The sequence below is a fragment of the Camponotus floridanus genome, unplaced genomic scaffold (genome assembly GCF_003227725.1).
Source record: "Camponotus floridanus strain SB8 unplaced genomic scaffold, Cflo_v7.5 scaffold35, whole genome shotgun sequence".
In the NCBI taxonomy this organism is placed as follows: Eukaryota; Metazoa; Arthropoda; class Insecta; order Hymenoptera; family Formicidae; genus Camponotus; species Camponotus floridanus.
In genome coordinates this window covers 416,254-439,387 of record NW_020229492.1, presented here as the reverse complement: position 1 = coordinate 439,387, position 23,134 = coordinate 416,254, and the positions used below count along the sequence as shown (strand labels likewise).

The window sequence follows — 23,134 nt, the reverse complement described above, 5'->3', positions numbered from 1 at the left end:
TAAAGAAGCGTGCGGTGATGTCCTCCGACACTTTCAAGCTCTGTAGATGTGCCTCCACTATTTCGACGTACGTGTCGTAAAACTTTTGCAAATATTCTCTGATGAATTCTCGGAGATGACTTTTCCTTCGAGGAGAATTGTATTATATCTGCGGCGCAATTACGAGGACATTTGACGTGGAAAATTGAAGGAGAAATTTCAAGTGCAACTGAAGTGACTTCTTTCTTCAAATAATTTCAAATTTGAATATTTTCACGACTGCAATTTGGAAAAAGTTTGAATTCCAAAATTTCCTGGCCCGAAGTTTCAACATATTTTTATCAGAAATTAATCTAAATTAATTGGAGCAAATTTGAGTTACAAACAATATTTTACAAAAAATATTTTAAAATGACGGATGTTGAAGATAAACTTTGAGAAATGAGAAGCAAATTCTTTTTTAACTGGTACAGAAATGTGTGGGTTTTTAAAAGGCTCATTTATTTCCTAATCAATTTATATTTTTAAAAGGCTCATTTATTTCCTAATCAATTTATATTTCAATCAATTTTCTACGATCTTTTTTGATAAAGTTATATCGGTTTGAGGGAAAGGCTAAACAAATATTCTTTCAATTAATATCACGTAATATTTAAGCAAAGCGATCATTGATTAAAGAATAGAATTAGATCGGCGGGGTCTCGACAAAAGTTCATTCGGTTCATTGTATCGAGTGTCGCGACACATGTACGTTAGATCGTTGCCTGGAAACCTCCTGGAAATGCGTAGCGAGGCGGAAACGTTGAAAAAGGGTGCGCGGCAGCCAATTTTTGTGAGTGCATCTTGAAATAATCATAGCTCCCGTAAGTGGAGTTCCTCGTATCCGCCATATTCTGTATCGCACATATCGCCAATTCAAAGGAAACTCCCTACACCACTTCGCTCTACACAATATTGCAGAAACTTTCTAAAACTATCATTATATATATCGCGTTATGTGTATATATATAAATTTATATCCTTTGAGCAAACTTGCGTAATTATGCTCCGCGAGAAATTACAACAGTCTTGCTTTAACAGTGTCGCTGCGTAACATAATGCAGGATAATAATAAATACCGGATATTGTTATGCAAGTGAAGAGGCGTCCTCATGATTGGGAACGCCGGGAATTCTGGAGTGGGAGGGGGTTAAATCGACTAGGGCATTGAATCCCGGAGCTCAGAGAAATCCGGGCGCGAATTTTCCGGGCGATTCCTTTATCTGCGCGGCTTTTACATCAGAATTACAAACAATCGCCCCGAGAATGCTTTTTAATCCCGGCCAATAAGCGATCGGGCTCCTTCCAGCGCCTCACAGCCGGGTTGAAGGAGTCCTTATCCCCCTTTCATCCCTCGCTAGAGTCCGATCCCTTTTACGTTCTTGCCCTCCTACCCTCCTTCCTTCCCTTCCTCGTCGCTCTTTCTTACCCTTTCACTCTCCCGAGACCACTGATGGCGATGCTCGACTCTCTCGTCGCTTTTTAAAACAATCGGCGCTCGTAAACAACGTCATTCTCAGCCCTTTGTTTCCGTCGCCATCTTGCAGCGTGCTGCAGTTAACGCAGTGATTGTTGCTACAATTATTTTTATTGCTCGCGTATTTCCGGCGGCGTAATTTCGGAAATTCATTCATTTCGAAATAACCGTATAATCTGCAACGTTTGCGCGTTTCATTCCAATTTCAGCAACAAATGTTTATTTTGCGTTAATTCTGTCGCACATGTGTACATTTGAGAGACCTCAACCAAATTTTTCAATTATCATTGCGTGTATTAATTTATATTGTTATGCATTAGATTTTATTTTATTTGATATTTCATATTGAATATTTTAGAGATAAGGTGTCGCAAAATTTTATTTGTTAAACAAATATCTTTACCTCTAAATAGAATTATAATTATTCCACGAGAGCGATTTCATAAAAAGATATTTGTTTCCTGCTCACGTGTAATCGAGCGAATCGAGAAATTGTTATTTCCGTCGCTATTGTTGTTACTTCCAGACGACGAGAACGATCTGGCTGGCGGTCATTTTCGCGCGGGAGGGCTTTAAAGCCTTTGAAAGAGTAGACAATAGCTCTTAGCATGTCGGGGTCGGTTAGCGGCGAGTGCTAAATGGAGCTCGACGATTTAAGAGCGGCATGCAATCAAGCGAAACGCGATTATTTGTCGCGATGTTACGAAGTTCACGCGTTACGAGACTTGCGCGAAAGCGTAGCATTTACAGAGATACAGAATTCTGCGAGATAAATAGAATTTAGTTTCAAACTTGAGTTAGAAAAATTGAAATTAAACTTCCGAGATTTAAACTTAATTTCGCTTCATTAAGAGTCAAAGTCATTGAAAGTTAAAATATGCGCGGAAAATTTGTCACGGTTGCTTCCGTTTAAAATAACCATTGTTTAAGAGTGAATGGCGATTAATTGCTTAATTTTCCCTATTACATAATATTGTTTATATATACTTTATTAAATATTTTAGTTTTTTATTTATACTAAAGGTATAATTAAAGATAAACAAAATATTTGAATAAGCTTATAAGTTAAATAGAAATTATATATATATATATATATATATATATATATATATATATATAATTTATATTTAAAATATATATATAAATATATATATATATATATATATATATAATTTATAAATTAAATATATTAACAAAAGAATTTCCTCATTTATTTACATTTTAATGAGCTGTCATTTAATCGGATCTTTAACTCTCAATGCCGTTTCGTCCAATTCGCTGCTTAAATAAATCTCATCCTCTAAGAAGATTTCTTCAACGCTGAAATATGCCGCTTGTCTTTTAATTTTGACACGGCGATTTCAAAATCTCGTTTCCGTCGAGGGAATTAATAGCCGCTAGCTAGAAGGGGGGGAAGACAAGGGGATGTTTAACAGCGACGATTAAGCGACGTCGCATAAGAATGCATCCCGAGCGCATAATAATCTTGAACGATGCCTCATCGCGGCAATAAATGTCCCGCCGTCGTTGCTCTGAAGGGAAAAGGCGGATAAATTGAAATTACCCCCTGTATTCTCCCTCTTTTTCTCCCGCTCGAGGGGGGCAGGGGAAGGGGCTACAACGTACAATCTGCAAGCCCTTCATCGTCGGAGTTAAACCACGGTAAACAACGAGTAATGTCGGCGAGGGAAAAGGTCAGTCGCGATTTATTTCGTGGACGTCTTATCTTCATTTTCTTCATTTGATAGCGATAATTCAGCGCGCGAGCGCTTTTTACACGCTTATAATATCCTTCCCTCGAAGGGAGGGGGGGATAACGGGCTTCGATTATCGAAATATCTCGCGGGGAGGATTTATGGTAAAACTTTTTTTTTTAATTTTTTAAAATTTATTGCGCCATTTTCATACGCGGGACTGAAGTTCAACACGGACTGCGGTTTCTTGCGTGAGTTTGCACGCGGCTTTCATTAGCGAGAGTTGCCAGCCGGAAGGCAGAGCGGTTAAAGTTGGGAAGCTGATTGGAGTACCTTGGCGGTTTACCGCCCCCGCAGTCTCTCTCTCCCCATCTCTTTCTCCTTCCCTCTCGTCTTCCATTCTCTTCGATTGTTTTCTAACTTTTCGAAAAGTGCCCGCGCTCATTGAGCGCAGGACAAACAATTCCGTTGGAATTCAATGATCCTGTTTATTCTTGCAAAAGCTCACCGTCACAAAAGAAGAGCCATTGTTCGATCAACGTTTAAAAGATATTATTTTCTCCCGGATCGTTTTCTCAGGTTTTTCGAATGTCCGAAGAAGCTCCTCGGATCCTTCGGAAAATTCTGGCGCGCTGTCAAAATTCATATTTCCGATTCTGCGCTCGAATAGGTTCCCCGGCTACGCTAACGGAAGAAGAAAGAGGCAACCGTACCTGTCCCTTACGTCGAAATCCATATTTTCGAACTGGGACGCTCTATTTAATTTTGACAAATTAGGGAATCAATTTCATAACTTCATTTTAAGACAATTTAATTTGACGGCTCTTTTAGGGTTGAAAGGGTTAATCAGCGAAGAAAATTAACGGGCAATTTTTTTTTACAATAAAAAGATCCGCGCAAAGTTGGCGAGCTCGCGAAGGAGAGTCTCATCGATTTTACAATCTACCCCCTTCGCAGACTATTATCCCTCTTCCTCCTCCCGACTCCTCCCGATAACCCGACATCCTCCCCCTTACATGGTCGCGGGAGGAGATTCCTTTCTTTTTCTTAATATAGGTAGGTACGTCGCTGATTCGCAGTTAATGAAGCGAGAATGAACATCGGGGGGAAAAAGACACGTTTTGCAGAAATGGTGAAACGTGCGCCCGGAAATTTTCCAACGACGGTCGCCGAGGCAGGAATTTTTTTATAACTCACGCAAGCAAAAATTTCGCGCGCATAAATGCCGGCCAGCTTGAAATTATGTACCAAACTATGCTCGTGCCGCACTTTTCCCGCTTCTGCAATTGCAACTTTTTGCCCCGGTTACCCGGCGAAGTGCCCTATCGAGTGCAAGATTGGCCAATTTATTTCTTTGATTAAGTCAACGCTTGAAAAGTTTATTGAAAAAATATCTTAGCTCATTATTAATAAAACAATAATGAATAGAAAATTATTAATTAAATGCTTTGGTTAGGATTTGAGAAAATATATAAAAAATGGTTTGAAATATTCGTTGTCCACAGAAAAAAAGGATATTCTTGTTTTGAAAATATATTTAGTTTTAACATGAAAATCTTGAAATGAGATTATATTGCGTTAATTAAAGAAAAATATAATTGCTTGAATAATTGCTTACTTGAATGAAGCCATTTTATATAGTTTAATCAAGAAACATATATTTTATATGAGATTGTATTCCGTTAATTAAAGAAAAATATAATTGCTTGAATAATTGCTTACTTGAACGAAGCCATTTTATATAGTTCAATCAAGAAAAATATATTCTTATGATTTAAGATTTAATTTTCTTGAATAGAAAAGAAACAATGTTAGATAGAAAATAACATTTTTCAATCAAAGATTATAACTTTCTTAGAGTAGAATTAAATAATTATATATAATTAAGATGACAATTACAATATTAAAATAAGACTGTAATATTGTTAAAATTTAAAATTATTAAATTCTTCTAAAAAGATAATAAATTGTTGCGTATATACGAAACAATGAACGTTAGTTTAAGTATATAAGTTTTGATTTGACACATTTTTTTTCTCTGTATCTATCACATTTCTGAAAATTCCTGAAAACTATATTTATAGAAAATTATATTTAAAAATAAAATCATATAATATAATTATTTTATTATAATATTGCTTTATGATTTGTAATTCACGATGAAATTCAAATTTTACTTTATATGTTATATTCTAGGATTCTGTTGAATTTTGTCGTGAATTATACATAGATTGTCTAAAAGGCGAGTTTAAACAGTAAATATAAATATTGTTTCTGAACTTTTCTTATATTTAAGGAGGTGGGATTTTATATAAAATCGGAGAGAAAGCGAACAACGAATTATTTAAAGCACTCAATAGTAATTCTTAATTTTAATGACATTTTTCTTGAAAATTAATTATTAGTAATTGAATATAAAATTAATTAGACATTTTTCTTGCAAAATAATTTTCCGCAATACATAATATTTAATTTTCTAAAGTGACAACAGCAATCTCCAACAACTGTTAAAAATACGCCACTGAAATTAATCACGTCTTAGCTAAGTGAAACACATAGGGGCTCTCGTATTTTTCTCCTATCGAGAGTTGGCTACACAATTTCTTTCCATTGTTCCAGACATCTCCACGCCGGCTTGTAGCTACGTGAGATACAGCAGTTTGGAGGACGTGAGGCCGCAGGAGTTGGGCTTCCGCCAATTAGAATTCACGCCCACGGTCGTCTCAAAAATACGGTAAGGCTGCTCGCTTGCCTGCTTGTTCGCGTTCCTATAATCACGCCATTGTTAACTCGCTATTAAGAGGGAGGCGGACGCGCCGAGTCGAGTTGTCAAGACGGCTCCCTTTTAGAGGGCTCGAATTTAATTATGCCGGCTCGGTAACCTCTCAGGCAACGGAATGAATTTTCTAATTAGCAATGCGGCTGCTGTACCTACCCTACCTGCCTTTTGCACGCGTAAGGAAAATTTACGTAGCAGCGCAGTTGGCCAAACTCACTTCGACGGCCTGTTTTGCATACAGCGTAAACTAATTACATTTGGTAATCGAACGATCGATCAATCAATCGCGAAATTTCATAGCTGAAAGAACGGAAATGCAATCGCGAAATGTAAAATAAAATTGATTTATCGATTACGGTTGAACCGGAGAGAAAATTTTTCCACGCCGAGAGGACAGTTTTCGAGTGCCTGAGATAAATTTAAAAAATTTTAAAATCTAGTTACCACGTGTGCGTAAGGTTCTTATTTATCACCGTCCATTTACCCAATTATACAACTCGATATTTAATATATTTTATTAATATATTTTATTATTCTCGTTTGTAAGAATGCGATCGGAAATAATAATACACCCACGCATAAAATTCCTCCTGGATATTTTGCCGTTAAAATTATCGGCGAAAAATTTATCAATAAAATATTTTTATTGCATTTCCGATGTAACTCTGGAAATAAATAAGGAATTATTTTTATACGATGCAACGCGCGTCACGATATATATATATATATATATATATATATATATATATATATATACGCCCACGTATATTTTAATTAGATCGACGACACGTGAAGCTCGGCGATGTGTTAGCTACGTTCGATATCAATTAACGACTAATTATAGTGCGATATTTGCGAGGCTGGAATCAACGCGTCCTCGCCAGTGACACTCTTCAGCATGGATGAACTCGAGTATAAATACTTTATGATGCATCGTGAATGACGCTAGAAGACGTTTTATTATTATTAGTGTTATATACGCGTCGTTGTTATTATGTCATAATCACATTTCCGGCAGAGTTTGCGGGAGAGCGACCGGTATGAATTACAAATATTTGCCGGTGACTTCAAGTATCGATTTTGAAATGCTGATTACACGGTGAAAGAAGGACTGGCGGGGGACGAGGAGGAAGGGGGTAGGGGGAGGGAGAGAGGAGGACGGATAAAATTGATTCGTGGGCAAACAAGCGGTGGACGCAGCGAGATAGAAAAATCGTATTGACCGGTCAAATAATTCACCGCGCAATGGAATTTCCTCTCTCCAACGTTATTTAAACAACGCAAATGTTTGGCTATTTCGCAAGGATGCATATTTAATTAGAGTGCCTAGGCGCCATTTTAACGTGTGGCGAACTTTGTAGACCCTATAAAATATTTTGAGGATTTGCAGTGATGGTTAAGCGTGAATGTTTCTAAATTGGCCATAATTCGCAAAAATGATCAGACGAGTGTTTTTCGGGGAATCTTTAAAAAGATTTTAAAAGTCTTTTCGATACTTTGTTTTCGGAATTTCTTAAACGCTTTTCAACATTCCTTTAAAACTTTAGAAAATTCTTTTCTAAAGATCTCGGAAATTTTCAAAGATCTTTGGGATTTTTGAATAATGCTGGAAATTGTTGCAATTTTCGAATTTTTATATCTTACGATGCGCCAACAAGTTGGAATCTTGAAGGGTATTTTAATATAAAGTAAAAGTAAAAGTATAAATGTAAAAATATAAAATAATATTAATATAAATATATAATAATTATATTAAATTATATTAATATAAAAATATAATAAAAATATAATAAAGAAATGTTATAATAAAAATATTATAATAATAATATTTTAAGAAATATTATAATATTTAATTAATAATATTTTAGAAATATAAAGTATAATAATATAAAAATGTAAGTATAAAAATATAAAATATAATAAAGAAATATTCAATATGAAGTATAAAATATGATGTAAAAAATATTGAATTTAAATACGAAAATTGTTAAAATAAAGGTGATTTCCGCAGTTCTTGAAGTCTGAAAATTTACATTTCACGACTTCATTTCGTTAAATGGGATACTTTCTTTTAAATGCGCAAAGCCGCGGCTCGAATTAACCTTTTCATCGAACTGAACGTCATCGGTGCTTAGATTTCCGGAAACGAGCCGCAATGTTCGAGCGCCTCGATACATAGTAGAACGAGATAGAAAGTTGGACGATATCACGGAAGTTGAAGCGATTCAGGAATCCAAGTTTAAACAGCCCACTGTTATTATGCGTCGAAGCTTGCAAGAATCGATTCCGAGCAGTCGCTTAATCCACCGTCGTTCTATTGAAACAAATTTAATTGCAAAGCGTATCAATATGTTTTCTCGTACCTTAAGCGTCTGCGATTCTCTTAAGATCCTCGAGATACAAAAACGCGAATGAAAAAGATATCTTTCTCTTTTTAGAACTAGACTCCGAGCCATCAGTCTAGATCAGACTGATTTTACGAGGGTGGTTTGAAAAATCCGTGCAAAGTCAGAGAGATGGTACTGGGGTGTATCGAGATTATTTTTAGTTAGTAGCATCTCTTAGAAGAACACACACCAAGTTTCAACCAGATCGGTCTACTTCTCTGTGTTTGGCATTCGTTTGAATCGAGGAAGTCGAGTAATTTCCAAAAAATGGATGAAAGAAAATTTGGCCGCAAAATTGATGGATTTAAGGTTCCAACTCGTTCCGCATCCCTCCTGTTCTCCAGATTTGACTTCCTCGGACTGCTACTTGTTCTTCAATATGAAAAAATGGCGGAAAGATTTTACTCAAACGAGGAGGTGATTGCGGAAACGAATGCCTATTTTGCAAAGTTGAACCAATCCTATTATTCGGAAGGGATCAACAAACTGGAGCAGCGTTGGACGAAGTGTATAAGCCTAAAAGGAGAAAAATAAAAAAGGTGTATTCCGAAAAATGAAGTAGCTTTCATTTTTGCACGGACTTTTCAAACCACCCTCGTATAAGGCTCCCTTAAATCTCCCTTGAAAACGATATTTCAAATCCGAGATAAAGAGTCGCAAAAAACCACGCAAACACCTCGGTCGATCGGCTCGATATCTCGTAGTTATAGCGAACCGAAAAGCCAGTAGCGAAGGTGGAGTATCGCGTCGTATGCATTCATGCGCGGTTCGTCCTGATACAAAGGGACGTGTCCTGTATAACGCGACGTGCAGGCACACATCCAACTACTCTTTCTCTCTCCCTCTCTCCCTCTATCTCGCTTCTGTCTATCTCTCCAGCCATGGAGCAGCGATAATTTAGTTATCGAGACGATCGATAACGTTGCGGCCGGGAAGGCCACTGATGTGGCTTGATTAACGAAAATTCTCCTTACGATGGCGATCGTCCCCTCTATTCGAGCGTTCGTCCACCGATGTTTACGCGGCCACCCCCGCTGTGAACGAAATTAACCGGCGTGACATAATTAAAGGAAGCAGGATCCCTTTTTCCGCTTCACGTGGAGAACAATTATTGCGTTTTTTTCAACATGGCTTTTCTTGGTCAGCTTATTTTTGTATTTGCAGAGAATCTGGGTATAACTGAACAATAATAATAATATCTAGAAAAATATTGAATAAAAGCTAAGTTTTTTTAGAAGAGAAAGAGAGAGAAAAACTCTCTGAGAAATTTATAAAAAAAAGACTCGAGAAACTTTGAGGGAACGAGAAGACACTCTCTGCAAAAAAAAAAGGGGGGAAAAAAATAGTCGGAGTTTCTCGGCCTCTTGAACGCGTCTCGCTACAGACAGCTCCAGGGGAGGATCTTTGCATTCTTGGAGAGCAAATCCCGCGGGAGATGAAGTATCCGCCGGGTGTCCCGCCTCAAGATTTCACGAGGGCGGACGGTGAGCGGAATGTCGAACGACCGTCTCTCACCCTCGTCGGGCGAAAATAATCGCTCGGGCCAAGTGCCAGGCGTCGAATGTCGCCGAGTCACCGTTCCCTCGAATTCGCCGCCGAAGGGAGGATCTCGGACTGTTTTAAACGACAATCGCATTAGTACGGGACGGCGGACTGATTGCCGCCGACTTTCTCGCCCGCTCTTTGATAGTTCCGCGCGCCAAGTTTTGGCCGCGAAGCTCCGTCAAAGCCACCGGAACTCCGCGTAAACTCGTTCATCCGCTCGCGAAACTTTCCCGGGAAACGTCGCTGTCATCGTGCCAAATCGGTTGCCGGTGGATAAGTATCGAGAAATCGCGATCCTCCGCGGGATTGACTCGAAAGATTGCTCGTTTTGAGTTTTAGCAATAATGACGAGTCGATGAGAGATGAACTTCATCTTGGCTTTACCTTGGTGACCTGAAGAGAAGAGAATTATGGAGATTTTCGTAAAAATTGGACATGACATCCTTTAACAAACAATGGAAATTATTTTTCCGCTTTTTATTAATGAAACAAATAACGATAATTATATGCTTGAAACCTTTCTTGATTAATAAGAAATTAATGTGCAAAAAATGATATCGAACTACGTTATAGTTATCGAAAATATCCGTTACAATCAATCCGAGCTGAAACGCATATCGTAGGTTGGCAGCAGTCGGGAATAAAAATAGAAATTTTTGAGCGAAAAAGATTCCCAGTACTTTGGAAAACATAATCCTTCCTTTCCTACGAAGATTCCTTAAGAAGCAATTTATTCCGTTTCCAAAGGAACGAGAGGATCCTAGAAGGGTCAGACATTTAAATTAAGTGGCTTCCTTTCGAAATTAGATCAGGGAGAATGTTCGCCGCGTGTTTTTCGCCGCCACGTCTTGACCGGAATATTTCACCCAGATCGATGATTAAAGTCGACGATCGAATAATAAGATTGCTATCAGATCGTACGATTATGAAAAATAAACGGAGAAAAGATTTGGCGAGCGAGAGCGGAATATATAAGTTGCCTAAGGTTTATTTAAGACACGATGTATTTAACAATGAATTTTTGCAAATGGTGAACTTATTCCTCCTCTAAATCATCTCTTCATTTAATATTTAAATTTGTGTGCGCTCTGAATTATTTGTGATATTTTAAATAATAAATAGTAGCACGCAATGATTTTGTAAAGTGCATATTTTAATGTGTAATTTGTCCAAATAAATTTTAACAATTTTTTTCAAATTGCACAAAACATTTCTTTGCGTTTCCGGTCCATTTTCTTTTCTACATTTTTATTTTTATCGCAACCAATATCGCGAGATTTGTCTATGCGATAGAATAATGATATTCTTGATGGATATCATGCGACTCGATACGTTGAATTTACTTTGCAACGTACGACGGAGATCGTCAATATTTGTTGTTAACAATTATATACATCAATGTGAAGGAAGTATTCTGTTTTCCGTACCTTCAAGCAACGTATATATATTTATAATGTATATATTCCATGTTACAGAACTGTACATCTTTGATAAAGTTAGAATTTTCGGAAATCCTCGCATTTTTTATTTAATTCATCGTTTTAACTGAATTCATCATTTTTTTTGTTATAAATTTTATATTTTTGAATTGAAAATTTCTCTCTTCCTCTCTTTTTCTATAGCAATATAATTTTCAAAAATATTTAAATGGCATATTTTATACAGGATATTTACAAATTTTAAAAATTTTATTTTTTATTCTTAAGAGGAACTAAAATTTTCTTTAATTTCAGATACTTTACATAAGCAAGATACGATTTATATCATGTGTTTCTAATTGTGAGAAATTATTTTGATTGAAAATACTTCATCACGATTATACAATACTTCTCTATATCTTTGAATTTTTAACTTTTACTTCAATGTATAAAATTTCAATCAATTTTTAATCATCCTACGATAAATATAGATCCTTGTGTCCTGCACAAAATAATTTTAATCATCAAGACATAAATCGACGCCCTCGTTTCATTCACGCTACATTTATCCACTATTAGTAATACACGATTTAGTCTCATCTTTCTCTGTCTCTCTTTCTCTTTGATTCATTCCGCTTCACGAATTCTCTTGCGGCGTCATCCGTGATGATTTATAATAATATTATTGCCATACATAAATCGACATTATAAAATATTCCAGGTTGAAAAATATTAAAATAAATTAAAATATTTATTTCCATCCATTGTACGATTTTCAGCAAATATGTGACCATGAATAAATTGAATCATAACACAAGTTTTAATAATCTTTTTTAAATCGCGGCTGCAAATTATGCATTTATCTGCAATTAAAAAAGGATTAAAAATACTCGGAGGAAAACGCATCGCAGTTGAAAGTATTTTCGTTGACGCGCATCGGAATTGCAAATACCACCGTCGGGATAAAGATTGGCGCTGTCATTTGACACGAAGCGAGAACGGGAAAAAGCAAATGGTGGTCCGTGAACTGGAGAAGGAAGCCATATGTCTAGATTAATTTCACATCACACGGATATTCCAAATTTTTGGAAAAAGACGCGAGTGAACTGTCAGATTTCACGTGATTATTCTTCGATCGAGAGATGCAAAGGAGACAAACTCGAGAGCGCGTGATGACAATTTGTTAAATGGATGTATAAATGACATTTAGATATGTATTTTTTAAATTTAGTGAGTATGCGTTGCGTTTGTTCTAATATAATATTTTTTTTTCTTATAATAAATAAATAATATTTTGCTCGCAGATGACTCTTGCGTTAATGGTGGTAATCTATTAAATATGCAAATTAATTCTTTTTAATTGGAGACACATGGTGTATGTCTGATGTTGTTCGCTGTCCTTCTCGAAAGCCCGCATAAATAACTCGACACACTGCGCCGTTTCTGTCGCAAAACTAATTTCCCGGCGGGACTCAGGTGGATCGCGACAAACCGCATGCAACTCTCGGCCGGAATAATTTCTGCCTTTGTGCAAAAAAAAAAGGAGCGGATTTTAGAATTAAAGCGACCGAAACGGAATGTGTAAATTATCTTTTTAAGCTAATTGTAATTGATGCAAAGTATGTATTTTTATATTCCAGAATTAGAAAATAGACGTATAATAATGTCCCCCGCGAAAATTAATTCTTTTTTCAAACTATGGCAATAGAATCCCCATTTTTTACAATTTTTCAGACTGAAACTTTTATAAGAAAAGATTGAAAGATTGAAATTACAAATTTATTTGTAAAACAAACATTCTCAAAAATTATAATTCTTTATTTGTTTTATAATTATATAACATTTTTTTGAGAAAGCAGTTTCTTTTTTTTTTTAAGAAGATGTCAAGTTTGGCTAAAAAAGAAAAGCAACGAGATTATGGTATAAAAGTTGCGATTTTGAGGGGATCGCACGGTTCTTCGAGAATCGATAGCCGGGCGAAGATACGCGAGAGATAGGCCGATTGCGATTCTAATAATGCACTCGAGGAAGCATGTCGTTTCGGTGCAACAGGTGACGCGACTCGAAATTGTCAGCGTTTCATCTGATGATAAAATCAAGCTGTGGGTTACAACGCGCGGGTTGAGAAGCTTGGCTCGTTCCTAAAATCGGTACGCGATGCAATCAGACGTTTCAACGCCGATATGCATCGGACCAGTTGCATTTCCGCGCTGCACCAGCATAATCATTATTTTCCAGAGGGGCTTTAGCGCTTTAATTGATCGATTTCGCATTAATGATTGTATAAAAATTTTAAAGTTTTTAATGGAAAAATTTATTTCTGTGTAGACGCACGAATTGAAATTTAAATTTAATGAGTGTTTTCTCTCTTGCAATTGGAGAAATTAAATATTTGGAATTTTTCCTCCGAGAGGAGAAAGGGGATTTGAAAATTATTATATAATTAATCAATAGATTATTATATTATCTTTTTTACAATTTTCTATATTTTAAAATTTGAGCCCTCTTAAAATATAATTTTTATTTTCTCTTATTTTTATATTTATGATACATAAATTATATATAAGAGAGAAAAAGAGAGAGAATTAATTTTTATCGCAATACCCGATGGAGATTTCGACGCCACTCATCATGCGTTTGGCGAACGGGAGGCGAGATAAGATTTTCGGAAATTTATCGCGGCATCACGATGCCGCCGCCACGAGCTTTAAGACTCTCATTTTCGCCAGCTTCGAACCCTTATCGAGTCGCGAGGAAAGATCGGGGAAGGATCTATCGAGAGGCTGGCCGACAAAAAATGTCCGACCTGCAAAATGCAGAGACGCGTAGGCGGCTTCCCTTCTCCCTCTCTTCTCTTCTGTTTTCCCTCTCCTGGGCGTCCTCAGACAATTTATCAGGGATTTTGGTTCGAATCCTGCGGGCTATCGTTCCGCGTGCGCGCACGACCTATATTTTTTACAATCTTTTTTTCTCTCCGCCGTTTTTCACGCCGCGGGCTCGTGCGGGTTTTATCGAATTTATCCCGAAAATAACGCCGTATAATTTAGCCGGTGGAATCGCGAGGATGAGAATAAGCCGCGGCTTATTTTAATCGTCCTTTAAATCTTCGATTATTAGTACCTTTGTCTTTTTTAAAATTTCCCGAAATCGTTCGACAAACCGCGATCGCATTAATTCTTAAGCCTCAGGATTGTACTTTTCCGATTAGATTTTAGATCCTACTCAAGTTTTCAAAGTCCAATCTTTTAAAATTTTTTAAATTCTCAAATTTTAGTTAGGAAAGCTTTTTCATTTTATAGAAAATTTTTCTCTCCTTTCATTATTAAAAAAATGAAATGTTATTGGAAAATTGTTATTAAGACTGAAAGATAAATTAATTAATGAAAATTCAAGCATTTTACAAAGTCGGCAACATTTTCAATGATACCGTAGATTATTACTATGAACCTTACCAAGAGGGTTCATAGTGGATCGTAAATTAGTCTCCGCGAGACATAAAGTCGACCGCAAACCCGTCAATAATTCATCGCGGATCGCCGAAAATCCTATCGCGTATCCTAAAAGTGGCGACTCGACCGTATCCGATAAAGGATAGAAATAATCTGGCGTACACATACATGCACAAATTCAATAAACTCAAAGCGCCAGGGAAGATCCCGAGGTCTTTAAAATTAAACAGACGCCATTTGCGAGGGACGGTCTGAGATGATTCGCGATAAGAGCGCGGGATCTCTGGAAGGTTTGATAAGCTCTTCCGAGGATCCAAGAATCTATGAAGCTCTAAAAATCTCGGGTTCCCGAAATATTCTTGGGAGAAACGTCGCGGCTGCCATTCAGCTCGGGGAATAAACTCAGGCGAGCGGGCGATTTCCAATCTTTGTGCCTGAAAATCGTCCTTTATCCTTCAGTCGGAATCACCCCGGCGGGAAGAAAAGAAGTATAAGGATATAACCTCGTCCCCGAGAAAACTTCCTCGGTTCTCCCTCCTCCCTCGGCTCGTGTCCGGCTCGTCGGGACCAAGAAAACGAGTTCTCGTGCCGCGGGGTAGTTTGGATTACAGGCAAAATACGTCGAAACGGAATCCCTTCATCCCTTAAGGCCGCTTTCTTTTCTTTTCCCTCTCTTTGAGCTCTTCACGACAACGTCACGGTGAACGCAATATACGTACCAAGGATAAAGAGAATCAAGGCTGATCAAAAATTAAGCGCGATCAGGAGCAAAGCTACCCGAGAAAAATTTTATTCTCGTAATTTTCGATGCTTTATTTTATTTAAGAATGACAATTAAAATTGCACGCTTATAAGAAATTTTTAAATTGTGGATTGAGAACTTTTACGAATCCTGGATTAAATTAAAATCTCTTTTGTATATTAAATTAGGGAAAAGGATAAAAATGATTGCATCGAAAATAATTAAACGATGCGATTCATGAATTACGACTGTCTCTAGCGAATCGAGGGGTTGTATAATGGAATCACTGAGTTGTAGAATCTTGAAATTTCGTGGCTTTCATTTCACCTTCCAAGGCAGGAATAAACCTCCGGTGAAAAGATAAAAAGTAAGCGACCGCGTCGAAGAAGGAGGAGAATGCGAGAAGAGAGCATGAGACGATAAAGGACATCGCGGGGGAAATAGATCGGCAAATGCAACCGCGGTTTACCGATGTGAACACGACCGACTTATAAGCCAGGGACGTTTAATTCCCTCGCTGCATTAATACAGATTATTTTTCAATTGTGGAAACCGCGCGCGGGAGCTGTTTTCGTGAATCTTGAAAATTTTATTTCGCGAAAAAGGATGTATCCTGAAAATTGCTATTTTTATTACGCGAGCAAGGCAAATATTTTTTTGTTCAAAGATTGCTTAGTTTGCATGCAATTCTGGGAATCTTTTATAAATTCTCAAGCTTGAAATAAACATAAATAATTCGAAAGGATGCGAATTTATCACTGTACGATTTTAAGCGTAAATTTCGCGGATACCTTTTTCGTCGGGATAATGGCGTTCGACTCGCCTCTCTCGGTTGAAAATAATTTAGCGATCGAGGCATTGACGCGTCGCAACGGATAAAATCCCCTCGGAGGCAGGGGAGGGAGGATCGAGAGGGAAGACTCGGCAGAGAACTCTCTGGGAAAGCCGTTCGTCATTCTTCCCGATGGCTATTCAGCTACATGTTAAATGGTATCCCTTTGCGTCCCCTCTCCCCGACACCCGGGACTCATCATTTGTCTCATTCTGCATCCCGTGACGTCCTCTTTTCGCACCGTCTCGCAACAACGAGTCCGTTTCCCTCCCTCACCGACGCCGCGGTAGCCATCTTGCCGCTCTTTTCTCCGTTCCCATTGTTGCCGGCCCTTCATTGTCTCCCGTCGACGTAACTCGCTCGACCAGCACCCCGGCTTGTGCCGGAAACGGAGATGCTGTGCGCGCGTCTGCTCGCGTTCTGCTCGTCAGAAAAAAATATGCGAAAAATTGCGAGCGAGGTCAGGCAAAACGTTGAACGCGTTGTCGGCACTGATTAAAATATCGTCGCTGACCGACTCTCCGGATTACTGGGCAAATTGTCCATTCAAATTCCACGGGTGCATACTAAAAATATTATAAAAAATTAGAAAAAAAGAGAGAGAGAAAATCTGGACACATATTTACGCATTCGTACATGTTTTAGCGATTCCAAGGGAAAAAAGCCGACCCTTCCTTCATTAGTGAATCTCAGTTTCTGCTTTTGGTCAGCCGGAGCGAGAACAAAAATATATCCGGCGGAAGAAAAGGAAGATATATTGTTCTCTTCGAGGGGGATGCACGGCTGGTATAATTAAATACATTATTAAGTCTCCGCGCTCCCTCCGGCTGACCATATTCGTTCAGTTTCTACTTCCTCGACGATATGAAATATCGTCGAGCAATCCAGCGTGTAAAGGCGTCATGATCGACGTGCGAAATAAGGGCAAAATTCACGGTTGAATTACAGGGTGTGCCGACCGAACGTTTGGAATTCTCGTTTATCAAATACGTGACGTCTTTAGCCGCTTAAATTAAACGAGCCCGTTGTAACTACTACTCCGAATACGAACATTTATCTTCGTAACCGTAACTGGTCCCCCTGTTTTCCGACGTGCCTTTAGATGACCTTCACGATATTCGTTTTTCGTCGTGTCAAACGATCTTGCCCCTTCCTCTCCCTCTTTATCCCATTCGCGCGATCCTTAATGATCTCGATATTCATCTTATTTAAAGGGATTGCCGTAGGAAAAAAAAGTTGAGAGAGAAAAGATTTATCCATTATTGCACAGATTAATTCGTATCGGAATCAAACCGAGGGAAAGAGGAGAGGATTTATTCGACTTTCTGACGCGAGAGAAATTTCGTAAAAAAATTCTGCAGCTCTCATCGATATTTTTCGAGATTGGAAATTTCGACAAAAGTTGATGAAATTGTGCGATGCGTTTAAACGTCGAGTCTTAAACGAACATTCGGAATTTTATCCGAATTAATAACGGCGAAACTAACAACGGCCTGACGTTCGCTTCTTCGAGCTCCCCGGGATCAAAGACTTAGTTTAATTAGAAGCGTCTGCAGGAAAAGCGGGGGTGGCTTCAAAGCGCGGCCATAATCAGCGCGTTAACGAGCCTGGCGTACTAAAATCGTTACTTTGACGCATCGCAATTATTTATTGTGACGAGAATCTGCTGCTAAATTGGCTTCTTGCGATCCTCGACGAAAGACAGCACGATCAAAGCGCGTATTTACTTTAATTAGTCGGCGAAACTGCTCCGCTGCGTCTATTAGATGGAATTAACGTGATTCCGAATGTCGCACGTGTATTTGCGCTCGAGATGCAAGCAAGGAAAAACGATTGTGTCAATTGAAGAATGGAAAACGTGTGAGCGGATTCTTGGGAAGATCTTAAGAATCATTAGAATTAATTTTTCGTATAATAAAGGATCTTAACCCATTCAGACCTGAATTTTTTCTGTAATGTAAAAAATTATTGAATTAATTTTTATTGATGCTAAGGGTTTAACCAGATAGTATTTGTATATTATTTGACCAAATATTTCCTCTATATCGAAACTACTTTTGCAAATTTTAAACAAATTCTGAATATTATTTCCATGTGTTTTTGTCATTTGAATCGACGTGGTTATACATTTCCCATAAGAACACATGTTAATTCGGTGCAAATTAAAATCCTTATAACTATAACTTGTGAACGCTTTAGTGAACTGATTTAAAAATTGTACTGAAGATTCTAAACACATGTAAGAACATTCTGTACAATTTTCATTTAAATTCTCAATATTTTTAAAATAAGTACAAAACATCCTTAAAATACTAGTCGATTAGATTATTTTGAAGATTAATTTGATAATAAAATACTTTTATGATAATAAAATACTTTTTACACATCCACACATATTTTTCGGGAGAATTCCTGGTTCCTGTTACACATTGCCGAAATTTACATCTCGAAATTTACAATTGTATTATATTACATTTGAAATATAAATATAATATAATACAATTGTATTTTATTAAATTTGAAATAATACGTGAAAAAGAGAGAAAGGGAAATACGTGTACAAAAATATCTCGAATTTACAATAGAAAACTTGCTCGAAAAGTAATTTACTTGTGAAAATAAAGTATGAAAACACAAACGACAATTATACAAAGACATAATTACAAGAGTATAAATTTAAAAAAATCTATATGTGTAATTAACGCGAGAAAAATTGTCTTAAGGATTCTCTTCGAATTCCATCCAAACAATTCTCGTGATAAACTGAAGGGAGAACTTTATCGTATTTAGGCTAGGAAGAGACGATTTCAAAGGCAATGGGGCGTTCCTTTAAGAGCGATCTTGGTGCAAAAAGCGGAGACATTATGAACTCTAAGGGTCAATAATTCGGGGAAGATGCGACGCGACACCGGGTGGAGTGGCACTTTTGCACGAAATCCGAGCTTTGATGATGCTCGCGTGACAACGCCCCGTCGCGTCTTCTGAAATTTCATGCCAAAGTGTAAGATGCTGTAAGCTCTGAGACGCACAGCTGGACGGGTAGACATTAGAGTTAGGAACACGATGCAAAAGAATTGATCGAGTTTGTTGGCGTAATACGAACCTGGGAAAATAAATCTCTCCCGGTGGTGTATTCATCGCTTTTCCATATTATTTCGCGACGAATGATTTTCAACGAAAATACTCTCTCACTTAATTTAATTGCAATTGGTTTGAAGAATCGCAAGCTGCAGCTCGAAGGTCGCAAAAGTACAAGGGAGGCAAAAACGGAGTGTGTTTTTACGGAAATTGCTGTATCTTGTTTAGAAAATAACTGAGAAGTGAACAATAACCATCTGCGCATCTGTTATTCTTTCCCTCCCTCTGTAAAATGTAAATCAATCCTACCCGAATAAATATAAGAAAGAGTGCGAAAGTAACTCGCAAGTCGCGTGTGCATCGCAAAAACGAACAGCAAGATGGAGATGATTCGCAACGACGTGGCAAAGTCGTTATCGCGAGACGTGCATTTAAAGTGGCGCGATGATATAAATAAATCGAACGCGGCAATTAATTCGCGGGCGGGTTATTATTATGGAGGAGGGGAGGGAGAGAAATCCGCCGCCATAAATAACAATAAAACTCTATTAATGTGGTAGCGCGCTGATAGTTACCCCGGCCTGGCATCGAGCCAGAAACATACCGCGCCGGCTATTCACCCCGCGAAATACACGCCGCCCGGATCGCCGCTGCTCTCTCTCTCTCTCTCTCTCTCTCTCCCTCTCGGGGGTGGATGACGGCGCGGGCGCGCTCGGCGGCAGGAGGGGGATGCGCTCGCATACCAATCCTACATCCGTATGTAATGCAGAACGGTTATGCGGCATTACGCACTCCGTGGTAGGCGCTCCGAGGGTGGCCAATGGCGGTATCGTATCACTAGCCGGCCGCCCGTCAAATTGTCCGAATTGGTCCGAAGCAAACGGTAGAGATGCTTGCGGTCGGCTTGACACAAAGCGCATTAAATACCTTCCTTTACCGGAGACGAAGGCTCCTTCATAAAGTACAAAGTATCCCGGTAAATCAACGGTTACTCGGGGAGAGGAGAGCGACAGTCTGCATTTGACACATGATCAGCTGATGTATAATAGAAATATGTTTCGTATTAATCAATAGAGTAAAACAGATATTGCTACTTTTTTATGAACTGAAATTATCTTAGAGAAAGGGTTTATTTAATATCGGGAAGGTATTTGTAGCATTCATTAGATATTTATGGAATAATATATCTATGCAGATATTTTTTTATGTAAAATTTTTCCGATGTTTTTTTGCAGCAATATCGATGTAAATTTTTCATGTAGTTGTGTCGGTATAAAAAAATAAAGAAATCTGTATTAAACAAAACTGTGTAGAACAAAAATTCCGCGATGAGAAGTGAAACTGATATTTTAAATATTGTTTACTGTATTATATATATATCAAAATAAATATTTCAACATCAAGAATTCGAAATAAATATTTCAACATCAAGAATTCGATATTAAACACACATAAAAGTTGAGAAATATTTGAGAAGATTCGTGTGTGTTTAATGGTTTAAATATTAAGCAATTTTAATGTTTCATCGAGAGTCAAATAAAAAAGTTGACTTAAAGCGAAAAGGGCAAAAAGGGGCGAGAAAAACGAAAAAGAAAGATTCCCGGAGCTTTCGACAAAATAATCCATCCTCGGTCCCTCGAGCGAGCGTTTGTTTTCCCTCGATTGCTATCGAATCGAGGTAGAAACGATATTTGTCGCCCACTCGAAAAAGAAATTTTTCTCCACTTCGTCCTCGAGGCAGCCTCCTAGCAACGCGACATTCTGCAATTCTCGAAAGATCTCGACGATCTTTTCTTTCTTTCGTATTTCCGACACGAACTTTGCGTCTTAACAGCCAAGATTTTAATCCTTTAAGATCCGACAGAAAACAGTATCCATGACAGGATTCATCCAAGAGTCTAGATAGCGTCGAGAGCTTTAACTCTCTCAGCGAGCGTTTATTGATCCATACAGATAGATATATGTACTCGAGAAAAGGGGACTAACCGTGTATTATTGACGGGGACGCGCGTCAATTTTCGCAAAAATAACTTCAGACCGCTACTTGAAATTAGACTTGAATATTCGAGCGGGTTGGTCACTTGAAAACCTCAAATTCAGCGAAACTCATTGAAAACATCCGTAGCTCGCTCTTGGTGACACTCGAGCGAGATAAACCGACCTTCCAGAATGCATGGATTCGCGACTCAAGTTCAGCGATGCAACGTTATCGATTCACCGAGGCTTCGAAACCGCGAAGCCGCGCCTTGCGAGACTTCTCGATCCCGGTCCCGTTTTGGGAGCAATACGCTTTATTACGGCTAAACAGGCTGACTGAGCAGTATATTACCGCGGGACGTTCCTGATTTATTGCCAGGCGGGCAGGCGGACAGGCCTGCCTGCCCAATATCCGTACCCGGTCCCATCGGCGAACAACGCCGGCCTCCTGCTCCCTCGTCGCCGTCGCCGCGTCGACGCGTATAGCAAGCTTTTCCTCTCCATCTCTACGTCTGTCTCGCTTGCCGGCCCCGAAACTATTAATTTCCATCTCCCGCAGCGAGACCGACGCCGCATAATTCGATTCCACGAAATTACCGCGCGGCGACGGGATCGTGAGACGACGCGCGATTGCATTGTTGCATGCAGCCGGGAGAGAGTTTCGAGCTTTACGCTCGGGAACCTTGAGTTCCAGACGCATCCGCCTTCCCAAAAGCGGACTCAACTTCGGCTAACCAGAAATGGCCATCGCGCGCCTCAAATTTATGCACACCTATGGAAAATTATCGGAGCCATTTCTACCTCATCCTCACAATTTTCGAAAATTTACAATCGATTTTAATTTCAACGCGTAACGCATGAGTAAAGCTGGGAATTATTAAATGTCAATGGAGCGTGTAATAAATTTTTTTTTATTTTCTATACACACTTTTCTGTTTTACAGGTCATATTAATGTTTGCTTTTTTTACTTTATTTTTTAGTTTCTCCAACAGGAATATAACATCGTCTGTTAGCTTTAAAACATGTATTTGAGAATAACAAAGTGATAAAATAATAAAGTTATATAACATCGTTTAAATCTTTATTAAAAATCTTTCTCGAATCAATATTAATAATTCATATTAATATAATTAATCATTTTTCTCGAATCAATATTAATAAACGCGATATGTACAGAGTGTCCTAGATCACCCGTACATCCCCCTTAAAATGAAAATAAATGGCTTTTATAAAAAATCGCGAACAATTTTTAAGTAAATCGGATATATACGCTCTCAGTTTCAGTCTTAGTTACTTTCAAGATCAATTTTAAGATTGACAGAGGCACTTTTAGAAAAAACATTTAATACAAAAGTTCTTATTTTTTTACGTACAATTCGAATCTGTAACAAAAAAGTATCATGTTCCCCTAAAAAAATTCAACTTCCGACCCGGATGACGTATTTCCGATCGGAATCAAAAGTTAAAAATATCACCATTTAATAGAGCGTACCCGATTTACTTAAAAATTGTTCATGGTTTTTGATAAAAGCCATTTATTTTCATTTTAAAAGAGGTGTACGGGTGGTCTGGGACAACCTGTATATTGAATAAAGCTAAGAATTATTTAAACTGTCAGTGATGCACGTAATACATTTTTTATTTTACAATCATATTAAAATCGTGTAAAAATATTATAGAAATTACAAATGTTACAATCATATAAAATTCATCATTTTATTACATCATTCATTTATT

General features: G+C 38.0%; 2 protein-coding genes across 6 annotated transcripts in view; one reads left to right on the top strand and one right to left on the bottom strand.

The window, feature by feature from the left end:
* LOC105255672 (homeobox protein unc-4) overlaps nt 1-23,134 on the bottom strand; it is a 112,269-nt gene that overhangs the window by 2,296 nt on the left and 86,839 nt on the right. The window lies entirely within an intron of this gene.
* Nucleotides 1-23,134, top strand: part of LOC105255671 — a 100,979-nt gene that overhangs the window by 51,874 nt on the left and 25,971 nt on the right. For 2 of the 3 annotated variants that reach the window (XM_011265096.3, XM_011265097.3), the window contains one exon: nt 5,809-5,923. The exons of the other annotated variant lie outside the window; for it this stretch is intronic. In XM_011265096.3, the coding sequence (XP_011263398.1) occupies nt 5,809-5,923 (115 nt within the window). The remainder of the gene's footprint in view (nt 1-5,808; nt 5,924-23,134) is intronic. 3 annotated transcript variants of the gene reach the window in all.